This window comes from Corylus avellana, chromosome ca3, assembly GCF_901000735.1.
Source record: "Corylus avellana chromosome ca3, CavTom2PMs-1.0".
In the NCBI taxonomy this organism is placed as follows: domain Eukaryota; kingdom Viridiplantae; phylum Streptophyta; class Magnoliopsida; order Fagales; family Betulaceae; genus Corylus; species Corylus avellana.
This window is the reverse complement of record NC_081543.1, coordinates 27,072,694-27,086,707: the sequence shown is the minus strand read 5'-3', so window position 1 is coordinate 27,086,707 and position 14,014 is coordinate 27,072,694. Positions and strand designations below refer to the sequence as shown.

General features: G+C 32.3%; 1 protein-coding gene across 1 annotated transcript; it reads right to left on the bottom strand.

Annotated features, from left to right (window-relative positions):
- Positions 1–7,599: 7,599 nt before the first annotated feature.
- LOC132176234 (5-amino-6-(5-phospho-D-ribitylamino)uracil phosphatase, chloroplastic-like) lies at positions 7,600–9,823 on the bottom strand. The gene has a single exon (XM_059588379.1). It carries the CDS (start codon positions 9,112–9,114, stop codon positions 7,972–7,974), a length of 1,143 nt encoding a protein of 380 aa, XP_059444362.1. The 5' UTR covers positions 9,115–9,823; the 3' UTR covers positions 7,600–7,971.
- Positions 9,824–14,014: the final 4,191 nt, after the last annotated feature.

The window sequence follows — 14,014 nt, the reverse complement described above, 5'->3', positions numbered from 1 at the left end:
GATAAAATTCTGCAGCTATGTATCCTGACACTAGTCAAGCTAGATACATAATAGTTGAGAAAGCTATAAGTGTTTGTATGACACTTTTCCACGTAATAGTTCTTCCCACCATCACAAATACACTACCTGGACAACCAAAATAATCGGCATCACAATATCCAACTACATCAAGAATGTGGATTACCGTTACGTTGGCACAAACTCCTTAACACTCCTGCAAGTACCTTAGTACTTCTTTGCAGTTTTCAAGTGACTCAAGTATTTACCAAGTACATCAACAATATAATCATATGATTTTATGTACATACTTAAGTGCACATCAAGCTACACAGTTAACGCAAATATGATTTCTTGGTTATCACATTTTCATAATATGTGTCTTTCCAGGAGAGACATGTCAGGATCACCAAGGATTGAGGATGTCACAATAAATTTATGATGCATGTGAAAACAGAATATGCACTCATAAATATCCTCATTCACCAAATAGTAAGATTTTTACCTTACACACATGCTAGAGTTCGCAATACGCATTGCACTCTTATACATTATTTTAATCTCAAATTCATGCTAGAGTCTGCAACACATAATTAACTCTTACGCATTATTTTTATCTCAACTCCATGCCATAGTCCATAGTACACAATGGACTCTTACGCACTATTTTTGTCAAAATTCTATGCTAGAGTCCGCAGTACAAAATAGACTACTTTGCATGATAAAGCAAAATAATTAAATATAAAGACTTAAAATGACCGACTATCGAAAGGATAGGACTAGGTAACTAAGTGCAAAGTATTTAACTATTTTCTTCGTCGTCCCAAGTATCCTACCAAATAATAATTTACCGATAGGGCAAAGTAATTATTTGTATGGACCTTAGTATAACAGTTCACAAAATAATTATCCAGCATATATTTATTTATTCATTTTGAATAATACCCAATAAAACCCGATAATTTATCATGGTTGGTCTCACAATAGGCAAGCACGTAACCACTTAAAATCATTTATTTCGATGTACAACATCATCCATGTTGAACAACAACAAAAAACTCAAATAATTTATCATGATTAGTCTCACAATAGGCGGGTATATAAACACTCAAAATCATTGGTTTGGTCTACAACAATAATATCCACATTAAACTAACGGTTCTTTTATCACAAAATAGATATCATAATAAATGCATGTAGTTTAACGTCAATTGGAAGATAATAGAAAATCACAAATATTGCTTCCAATTATAATCAAAATGAACATTAGTCATAAATTGTATATCTCATTTTTAAAAAAAAAAATAAATAAAAATCCTTCTCTTAGGTAAAAGTGAAAATGATATCCATTTATTTGTCTCATTTAGTTCAGAAATATTTTGAAATAACTCATTAAAATGATTACCAAGTGCACCTTTACAATGATAAAGACACAACATATTGAATAATTATTTGATAATCATTATAAAAGATTCTAGACAAAAATTGATTTTGTTCATTTAAATAAGAATTTTATATTTGCAAATAATCTCTAGATTTACACCAAGATATCTTTCAAACAAGCTAGAGATTTAACCAACGGACACAAAATAATATTAAATCAAAATAACATAAAAATCGTAGCAACCAGCCAACCACCAAATTACACCACATGCACGGCATCATTGAATTACAATAAGGACAATGATGCATCATGTATTAAATATGCCGATGCTCTCAAAATTCGCAAAACACTTTATTGAATTAACAATAACATTCAACAATTTATTGCAGTTAGTCCCACGATAGGTGAGAGCATAACTTGTCAAAATCATCAATTTTATTTGTAACATAATTATTCGTTCACAAAAAATCATTTATTGAATTTACGATAAAATCCAACAATTTATTACTGTTTGTTTCACGATAGGTGGGAACATAATTAGTCAAAATCATCGATTTTATACACAACACAATTATTCATATTGTTCAAAATTCCTTAATCTCAATAGGAATGCATGTATATAAATTTCACAAGCAATAATACATGCACCGTTTATTTATTTATTATAACACATGCCTTAAAATCAGTATTTGTTCATAACTAAATATTTCAAAATCACAAATCTAATTAATAATGTATACAAAACAATACGTATATATAAAATAAGTTGATATTAGTATTTGTTTTCTTCAATATAATACTTACCCCTTTATTTTCATTTCTCAATATGGGACATAACACTCACACGTGCATTTATAACAAATCTCTCATTCACATATGAGTTTCTTTTACATTGACTCAATTCTCTCTTATATGTGAGTCATTTTACAAATCATAGAGTGTCACGTATACAAGAGTTATACCAATAGCATTTTATCGACTGATAGGCTGGAACCAAAGTTTTATAAGAAAATATATAACATACTACTCCCATAAGATGACACATCTCCAAGAAATAATACTTAAAATCTCTTGGGTCAAAAACGCTTGTTGTCCATGACAAAGGAAATAAAAAATTTTGAATTCAATGTTCTACATTTAACACACATGCAGGAAATTTTCAATTTGTGTGCCATAAAGCTTACATCTTTATGTTGAACATAAATATACTCTTTAACACATTAACAATTTATGCTTGACAAAAAATATTTCAATCAAAATAAACATCACATATGATTGAAATAAATATCAATGGAGTTGTCAAAGCCCTCATTTTTAGGGATAAAAATAATATGTATACTCAAAACCATATGTATACATAAAAAACAAAACAATGTGTATTTTCACAAAATAAAACACATTGTTGAAATAAATATTGCACAAAAAACTTATCAATCTCAAAATAAATACCGCAATTGAGACAAATCTCCTTTTCGCCAAAATCCTCATATCCAATAAAACCAAGTTTATAAAAAATATAAACAACTCATAGTTGGACATAAAAAGACATGAATCTAGGATAAGTTTACACAGATTTAATCTTTAACTGTTTTGTTTGATAAATATGTAAATTAATGTCAAAGCAAAAGTCTCATCACTCCATCACATATGCACACATTGTTGAAGTTCACACATAACTCTATCACATGTCTATCTTTAGCAATCATAAACGGAAACACAAAGATGGCTACTTTGAACAAGTCGGTACAAAACTCAAATCCACAATTCAAGAAAAGTCATTGCTAAAACTGCCAAATAACCCATAAATGCATGGCAGATGCCAATATAGTGTTGAGAAGAATATAGAAGCAGGGAGCAATTTACTACATGACTCCAAATTCGGTCAGTCTTTATGAATTGATTGATGCACTTATTCTGCTCAAACCTATTCCACGACAGAATTATGGTCTGAGAATTATATGGGACCCCAAAACAATAGTTTGGATAATAGAAAAAGCTTGTTTCTTCTAATTTTTTCTTTTAGAAGTTTACGACAATCCATTATCAATTTGGACCCATATTCAACAAATCCATTATCACCAGTAATCTCATACACCCAAAACGCAAACAATCTGCGATTCATAATCGAAAAACAAAACCTACCAAAAAAAAAAAAGGCGGCAGATTAAGCGACTTACGAGTATTTGGCACCAAAAATCAGGATTTTTCGAACGGTACACTTAGATTACCCATAGTAGTGGCAGCGGCAAGGAATTCAAACCCACTACCACCTCCACTCGAAATCAAATCTATTTCGTTCACAATATTTTTCAGATATAAAAAAAATAATAATAATAATAAAAATTAAAAATTAAAATTAAAAAAAAAAAATTAATTTAAAAAATAAAAATTTTAAAAAAAATCAATCTAAAACGAGATTTATTACAGCCATGAAGAAAAGAAACAGAGGCTCTGATACCAATTGTTAGAATAAATCTGTTCTTTCTCCATAGCATATATAAATAAATCTAACAATGTCATACCTTCAATATTCTCATGACAAGTTTTCAATATCTACCTTCATCAATCTCTTGTAGATGCCCAAACATATAGAAGAAGACTGAGAGAATATTACTCTCGACCCTAATTTTTACATAATGATCTAGTGAAACCTAATGGGCAAACTTTACTTATATATAGAGTGAGAGTAAATGGCTTATTCATGAGTCCACAAAATTGGCCCATCCTATTATGGATCCAAAACAAAACAAATGACTATGCTAGTCCACCAAAAAAAAAAATACAACAATTCCTCTACAAAAGAATGTAGAGGCCGTAAAAAAGCCTCCGATTGATGCTCAAGTCAGTAAAATGCTCTTTCTGAGAGAGTAAAGTTAGATAAAATGGTTAAAGTAGATATTGTGTGTGTATATACCCATATGAGTGAGAGTGATTGCATGCCTGATGGAGGGGTCTTGCCCTCTATATATTGGTAGGGTTTCCACCCTTCTAGCCTTGCTAGGACTCCAAGGGCCTCCAACTGAACTTCTTGACAAGGGAATATAAGGCCATTAAGGTGGTTTCTTGTGTGGGAGGTTGTTATACGACCTGACGAGAGAGGGAATCGACTGTGGTGTGTCCTATTGAGACGAAGGTGCATGCTATTGTTAGTCTCTACTCTCTAGACTTGGTGTGAACTCGACCGCCGGGCTTGGTCTTAACATGGTATTGGCTTAAGTGGTATGTACATCTCTTAAGGCCTCTTAGGGCTTCCTAGTAGTCAAGCCTTAAAGGCCCATTGGTATCGGTGACCTCCAATAGCCCTTCAATTACTCAAATAGTTAGCTCGTTGACAAGTTCATAAAAACTCTTTTATATTTAATATAATTTTGTTATTATATTATAATACTAAAATCATAAAATTCTTATGTAAACTTTTCATTTTAGGCCCCAAATTATATTAGGCTACCACAATAAAAGAGAGTTAGTGTAACACCCTCGCGTAAGGATGACACGCATAAATTGAGAAATAGTCCAAATTTTTTATTGGTAACGATTTAGGAAAAGCACTAGTTACATATGTATTATCATCTTAAGAGGATTAATCAATTTTAGAACTTCCTTAAAATCACTTATAAAGCCCAACTTCACCTACCCTTAAACCTTTGACGTCCTCGTCAAAGCCACATCATGCAATGCTCCTATATTACATGACATTACTAGGTGGCTCTAGCACTGTTTGTAACGACCCAGTGAAAATTATAATTACATCTGCACTATCACTTTAAAAAAATTAATCAATTTAAAGGTTCTTTACAATTACTTATAAAACTCAATTTGACATAGCAAGCAAGTAACGTGAAACTTAGTATCCCTCTTGCAGAATTGTGCAGTATTGTGAATAAAGTGAAAGCACAGTAAACACTCACAAGCTGAAAAGAGAATGCTTATGGGCTGACCGTCGTAGACCTCATAAGTTCATAACACATACAGGTCTCCAAGAGGTAGCTCAATCGGCTGAGATCACACTTAATGAAGTGGAGGTCACTAGTTCGAATTCCCCTCCCCCTTCTTGTGCAGACATGTCAAAAAAAAAGTTCATAACACATACCTTGGAGCTCTCTGGACTTTAAACCGAAAGCCATTTGGACTCTATGCTCTAGAGCTGTTTTAGAAAGAATAAGCCAGCCCAATTTTGACACCTAGTCTTTTATATAAATATATTGGGTCGTGATTCTGAGAACACCGGTGTGCTTAGCACGCCAAGCTATTCTCATTTTTTTAAAAATTTTTTAATATTAAAAAAAAAAAAAAAAAAATTTGCCGGCGTGTACGTTCTCTTTTACTTCACCCATATATATTAGTTAGAAAATAAAGTTTTTGTCTAAAAAAAAAAAAAGTTTCATTTTTAAACTTCTTCCAAAAAGTAGTTTTAGGATTTTTTAGAGCAAAAAAGATTTTTTTAAAAAGGTGTTTTTTACCAAACAAACTCATTTTTGTTTGACACAATTTTTTATGTATAAAAACACTTTTTAAGCTTCTTAATGCAATCTTAAACATGAAATAGCCTTAGACACTTGGTTTTTTATGGTGTGCCAGTTGCTAATCATAATCCCTTTATTTTCCGGCTATTTCAGAATTCTTATCAAATCTATCCATAGGAATTGGCAAAGACCCTATTAAAATCTTTTTTTGATATATCCACACAAGGGAAAGAGGAGAAAGAATTCGAACTAGTAACTTTCGCTTCATGAGGCGTGGTCCACAACCGATTGAGCTACTCCTTGGGGACGACCCTATTAAAATCTGCCATTGGATGATAGCTCGGACCACCTAGGATAAAGTTTTTTTTTCTCTCTATTGGGTCGAAGTAATTTACTCCAACCTAGTTTATTAAACAAATGTAAAATGCATATAATTTTTACATGTACTTTAAACACAAGTCAGATTAATATACTAAATTAGAGAAAATGAAGGAAAACTTTGTCTCCCCATTTATTTTATTTTATTTTATTGTGTTTTTTTCTTTGTTGCACTAAAGTGCATACACATTTGGGTTGTTTCATTGGCAATAAGACCTAGAGTTGGGCCTATTTAGTAAGAGACGGGTCATTACCAGGAGGAAAAGGACAGTAAAGGCATAAAGCCCATAGGAAAGCAACGGAGATAACATTTGAGGTGAAGAACAATGCTAGATTTCATCCATTCTTTCTTTCTAAAATCAATCAGTATCAGGGGGCTGATCCAAGGCCACCACACTCCTCTCCCATCAGTATAGTGAAAGAACAATAAAATAAAGTTGAGGTGAATAGCATTTCTCAAAATCTATTGGTGGATATATATATAATGATTACTACTCTAAATAAAAGTGCAATTTACAGCAAGATGAATGAACTATTTCATAATCTCTATTCAACTCAACATTTGGCAAACATGATAAATTTAACATACCGCAGCTAATAGTCAAATATAATCAATCAAGTACCCAAAAACCAAGATTGGAATCCTAATCCTTTCCATTTTAAGGTTAATATTAGATTTCATAAATCTAATGACATATACACTATCAAGTTTTAAATGATGTGATAACATATACATCATAATGAAATAGAAGTGTAGTTTATAGTATATGATTTGGTACAACATTAATGAAATAGTTCTTAATCTCTATTCAACTCAACACTCGACAAACATGATAAACTCAACCTACAGAAGCTAATAATTAAACATAATCAAGTACCGAAAATCCAAGATCAAGATCTTGATCCTTTCCATTTTAAAGTCAAGATTAGATTTCACAAATCTAGTGGTGTATACCTTATAGAATTTTAAATGCCATGACAACGTACACACCGTTAGGCCCATACAATTTAATAATCTGGACCATGAAAAGTTTATCACCATTTAAAGTAATGGAAAGGATCCTATTCCAATCAAAACGTGAACACTTTCCTTCATATAATAAATACAACCAACGTCTTAAGTTACTTCAAAGATAGGCTAGTTATTGAAGTTTCAACGGTCAACATAATTTTGCTCTGAAAAGAAATGGAATTCTTGCTTTTTAAGAGAAAATGGGCAGCCAACCTGGAAGCCTAATGAGTTATATGCCCTTGACATAGGAATTAAGCAGGTAGAGACTGATTTATAAAGTAACTAGATGCCAATCTCATCCGTACTTTCTTTAATAATACACACACCATCTGATCATCTTCTAATCTATCCCATATCCAAATAACTATTCAGGAATCAATTTTAATAATACACACATAATCTGATCATCTTCCAATCTATCCCATATCAAAATAACTATTCAGGAATCAATATTCCCATTAAGACAGTTCAATCATTGAATATTGATGGAAGAGAAGCAGCACCAGATAAATGTTAGAAGTATCAGAAACATATATTGTACAGAGAATACATACGTGATAACATTAAGGTAGTCTAATGCAGACCACCTTTTTATATTTATCTTTCCTTTTTTTTCTTTTTTCTTTCTTTGCCCTTTTTTTTTTTTTGGCCAGTTATCCTTATACACAGCATGGCCAATATAGGACTATTATCATCAAGAATCAGAAGAAGAATGGTGAACTGTACATTTTATTGGATCACCAGAAACTATCATCGACTGCTGCCAAGGTTGATGAGGATGGGTAGTCAACTTCCTCCTCCAGCTCCAACTCTGGCTCTCCAGTCCCAAATTCAGGAGATTCAATATCAGCAAGATGCTTTAAATCAACCACTGAAAGCTCATCTAGGTGCCTCACCACCAAATCTGCGGCCCCAAGCTCATAGACAGGATGCTTGCTAGCAACAGCTACACACTTCATTCGTGCATCATGAGCAGCCTCCACCGTCTGATTTGAGTTCCCAAACACAATGCACCGCTCAGGAATAAATTGCAGAAGCTGTGCTGCATAGGCAAACATCTCTGGATCAGGCTTCCCCCTGTGAACATCCTCTGCTGCTACAATCACATTAAAGTACCCTTCAATACCAATTGTTCCGATTGCAGTCTCAAGAGTTTTTCTAGGACGCGTAGAAACCAATGCCATAGGTATCTTGTAATGCATCAAGATATTCACAAACTCTTTCGACCCAGCTCGTAGTCTATAAATCCCACCTTGTAAAGCTTGGTAAATTTCTTCTTTCCTAGCACCCATTCTTCTCAACTGTGCTGGGTCTCTTGACCAGCACAGAACCTCAGATATGGCCTGCTCATTCTTCATGCCTTCTATTCTTCTAAGAATGAAAGCCGGGGGAGGAGATTTTCCTTCTTCTTGAGAAAGAGCCAGCCAGGCTTGCTTCTCAAGATCAGGATTATCTTCAATTAGAACTCCTTCCCATTCAAATATGGCACCTAGCCAACCACAACCCATCCTTTCTTGTCTAAGCAGGGGATTGTGTAGTGAAGGGTTGTCGGCTTTATTCTCCGGTGGCCACAAACCAGGTTTTCTATCAAAGTCAGTATCAATATCAAAATTCCAATCCTGAGGAATTTTCTCTTCTCTGTATGAATACGCCTCTTTCGTCAGCTCCATCGCTAGAGCCTTAATTGGAGACATAGTCAACCGATCAGCTCTCACTCTCGCCAAAGCAGGCAAAGCAACAAGCCTTCGACCGTGAAATTCTATAACCCGGAACCGCAAGATATCTGGAGATCTCCGTTTAGACGAGACATCCTTGACAAAAGCCCCTCGACACAATGGTCGATGCGCAAGAAGAGATGTAGTGGCAATTGATTCAACCATTCTTACAAAGTGACAATAGCTCAACCTAAACAGGATTTTCAGAAACTCTTCTTATGACACAGGCCCTTTCAACCTCTTAGTGAATTGAAAGGAATATGAATCAAGCCTGACCACCTAGACACCTATAAAACCTATATACCCAACTCGGATTCAGCAATAAAAGTTGAACCTTCCTCCACAGGCAACAAATTCACACATCATAACTACCACAACTACTTCTAAATCAGCTGAAGATACCCATCTTTTGTGAGAACGAAAGGGTGAAAAAAACAAAGCAGCCTTCCCACAAAAAAAAATCCCAACTTTCTAGTCAAAGCAGCCTTCCCACAAACATTCGCTTCAAGCAAAGCTAAGCACAACCCATCAAACCCAAACCCCAAATTAACAAGACAGCCTACTAAAACAGCTATTAAAACTCAAAACCCAGAAAAGGCAGAGAATTTCAACAATATATACAGCAAAACCCCATCAACATAACAACTCCTATTTTTTACTCTAAAATATACACAAAAAGGGAAAGCTTTGATTATATATTACAACTACAAGTAAACAGGAAAATATCAAGGAAAAACCTGAAAACTGATTGCTGATCAGGAATATGACGGCTAAAGACAGACCCAGAAAGAGGGCCTGATTCTTTCCCAGAAGGATTAGATGAATATCTCTCCCCAATTCTCTCTTGTGAAGAAGAACGTGTTATTTCCCTTTTCTTTTTCTTTTTTTCTTTTTTTTTTCTTCTTTTTCTGTGGTTTATAATCTCACAGTGAAGCCTAGAGAGAGGGATAGACCGGGTCGTGTCGGTGAAAGCAACGGGCAGGCGGGACACGTGTCGGTGCCTAGAGTCATCGTATTGACCCCTTTGTATGACTGCAAGTGAAGCTAGCTTCTTTTTTGTGGTTTGTACTTTGCCCAGAATTTAGCAGATTATTCACGGTACGGCCATTATTCTGTACCGAAGAAAAGTCTCTGGTTTTAGAGTTGTTTCTAAGACACAGATTCCTTTGCTTTTTTGGGGAGGATTCGTATCCTCCTACGTTGAATTACTATCCATAATAGATGTTGGGATTAGTTTAATCTTTGTCGGAAGATTGCATATATGTAGGAAGTGGATACATATACTTGAAGAAAAATTATAGGTTTAGTACTCTTTTATATTTAGTTAACACGTGTTAACGAGTGAGTAGAAGCTATTTATTTTTTTTTTTTTATTTGAATCTAATTACACATTCACACATATGAGCATATTGTAAAAGAGTTGTAAATGAGAATTAAAAGTTGTTGCATTAATTTTAGATTTTTTTTAAGTAAAGAGGAAAAAAAAAAAAAGAGATCTATTGAAATTAATTTGAAGTCGAATGCAAATAAATTGAATTCTAATCCAATTTATATTTAAACCCTGGAGTATTTTATCTCATAATGCTAACGTGATAGTGTTAATCAACTCATGGATAAGTCTTTATTAAAAAACAAAACAAAACAAAATAAAAGGTTAATTAAAATTGTCATTTCAGCATTGTAGGATAAAAATATAATTTCTAGCAATGCTCTCTACAGAGGCCTGTTAGTTATGGGAATGTCGTCATGTTAGCTGTTCTTATAACATGGCAGCACATAAGTTGGCCAAAGAGGCCTGTAAACAAGCCATTGAGAGGTCTTGGTTTTTTGAGATAGCAAGATGTATTCATGATATTGTTTTGAAAGATCAGTCTGAACTGTCTATTTTGTGATCAATGAAATATTAACAATCTTTTCTAAAAAAAATAAAATAAATAAATAAATAATGTGGAAAAGATGAGCTAATAAAGACTAATGCTACTTTTTACATGCACTCATTTATCACACTCATTTTATATTGGCTAACATTGAATATTTGAAGTGATTTTCTTTTCTTTTTTTTTTTTTCTTTTTTTTTCCTTATGAAGTGATTAACTTACTTAAAATATGGCACAACAATTGCAATGATAAATGAGGCGGACTTAAAAAGCCACCTATATACATAAGCTTTATTGTCAGTCAAGGGCCTAAGAGGCGGTGGTGGTTTACTTAGTTTCTGGATTGAGCAGAAAAGGGATATATAAAGTTCGTTTTGTTTCTCTGTTTACGCCGAATCATTCTGGATAACGCATGCATCCTTTGCCTACTGTAACATTACTCCCATATCAGATTTTAATCAAATGACCCTAATTAATGTAATTTTAGCTAAACCAACACGTATTTAAAGCATATAATTCCAAAGATAACTTTATTATGTTAATATGCTTTTACTCAAAGAATCATCGAGTAGAAGAAGTCTTGTGGTTGCCAACAACGCTAATTTATGCGGCTTTGAGTCCATGCGTCAATGGGCGAGGAGTAACCAACCACGCCTATTATGGACAAAAGAGAGGGAGGTTGATTGCTACTTGCACGTAATTATGGGCTCCAATGCCGTGCTTTACAAGCCAAACTCTTTTCCTAGCGTGCATCTTATTGTAATTGTCTAGGGGTGAAGCAAAAGAGAACGGCACGCTAGCAATTTTTTTTTTTTTTTTAATATTAAAAAATTAAAAAAAAAAGTGAAAATAGCTTGGCGTGCTAAGCACACTGGCGTAATGTGTATCACGTCCCAGTTGTCTAGTGTCTAGTATATATAATAATTCTTTAGGATTTGACTAAAATTTATAGTTTTTTTTAACGGTCTAAATTTAATTTAATTTTAATGAAAAAATTAAAATTTAATTTGAATCATTAAAAAAACTACATAAAATATCACGAAATCCACTATTGTAAAGCTTTGTTGGTAGCTTTGGATGCAATATTTAACTGGCTAACGTAGTTGCTTATTAAGACAGTGGTAGGCTATTTAAGCGGACATTTTTTTCTTAAACTGAGTTAAAGGAATTGACATCTATCCTTAAAATATGTAAAATGTATATGAAAATCACATGTTCTAAGAATAGATGTCACATAGTACGTTAATCTTATTAAAAATGCGTATGAGAATCCTATTAAATTTTGCTTTGTCGCCTACTCACTACTCATTCTTAAATAAATAAATAAATAAATATAAATAAATATAAATATATATATATTCTTTATATAAATATATATATATATATATATATATATAAATAAATATAAATATATATATATTTATATAAATATATATATATATAAATAAATATAAATATATATATATATATATTCTTTATATATATATATATATAAAGAATACTTTCCGTATTCTTCATTCATATTCCTTATCTTGGTTTGTTGCCAACAGTTCATTCTTTGTTTGTATTGTGGCCTGTGGGTTGACCGAATTGAATTAAGCCGGCATTTGTGGGATGATTCAAACACGTGTCGACAGCAAGTACCTATATTTTGGGATATTTCTCTTTTTGTCTACAGGGCGTGCCTCGAATCCATATCTAATTAATTTTTAATTAGGAAGGTTAACCATAATAATAATAATAATAATAATATATTCTTGATGACGGTTCTATCCATTTAAGTGAACAATTTTTTTCTTTCTTCTTAGAATACAAAAGCAGATAATATTTGCAATTGAAACCTACCCTTATTTAAGCTCAGGAAAATGTTTAGAATATTACAGTTTTTATTATAACTCTTTTGAAATTAAGATCGATGATAGTTCATGAGTTATTGCTACATCAGCGACAATCGAATTTAATTATTTTGTGATTGACGTGATAAGTATCAAATTGATTGATATAACGTCGGTTTCTAAGGAACGTTGCACTTGGTTTGGAGAATCTAAAATTCCTTCGGGCATCGGAATGTGATGCTTTGAATATGGATTAAATCATGTTTGTGAATTGTTAGGAATCTGATAAGATTTGATGAGATTTTCACGTTTGGTTTATTTATAGGTATCTTATAGGAATTATTTATACTTTCCAAAATATCTTTATGTTTTTCTCTTCAAGTGCATACAGTTGTTTGATACCAAACAAAAAATAAAGAAAATAAATATTATATATAAACAGTATATTTTCTTTTATTATAATATATTAGAATTACCCTCAATTTGGGGATTTGATGGGATTAAATTATAGGATTACAAATGATTTGAATAAACCAAAATATAAATTATATATTGTAGTACTGTTTGATTTATTCTTTTTTCATAATCTGATGGTTGTAGTCTTGTAGAGTTTAAATTTTTGTTTAGTTTTTTGACATGTCCACACAAGAGAGGGAGAAAGATTCGAACTAATGACATCCGTTTTATGAAGCATGGTCCCCAGTTGATTAAGCTATCCCTTGAGGACAAATTTTCGTTTAGTTGGTGATATTGTATTGTTTCTCATTATAAGTTTTGGGTAATTATATTCAATTATCAGTTATTTTTAAAATTTAAATTAATAAAAAGTAATTTAATGATTTGGCAATTGTTTTAAAAATCCCTAAAGGAAAAAGAATCGAAATATTATAAAAGTAAGCTACAATAATACTTTTTTTTTTAAAAAAAAAAAAAGGAAAAAAATGTAAATTCTGTCTTTGTGATTTATCTGATTTGCAATTAACTCCTTATGATATTACAATGAACTCACAGGTATGCTAAAAAAATAATTTAGTCCCTACAGTCAAATTTCGTTCACTGATTTAACAGATTTTAATAGCGTAAAACATTAGAACCAATATAATTGTGATACTTGTCTTATTTAAGACACTGTCATACTAAGGGAATTTGTTAAATTAGTAGACGAAATTTGATTGTAGAGACTAAATTATATTTTTGGCATACCTCAGGAACCTTTGAGTTTATTTTGATACCATAAGGAGTTAATTGTAAATCAGGTAAATCACAAAGACTAATTTTATATTTTTCAAAAAAAAAAATGCAAAATCAATTCATATAATTATACCAATTTACAAATAATAAATCAATTGTGCA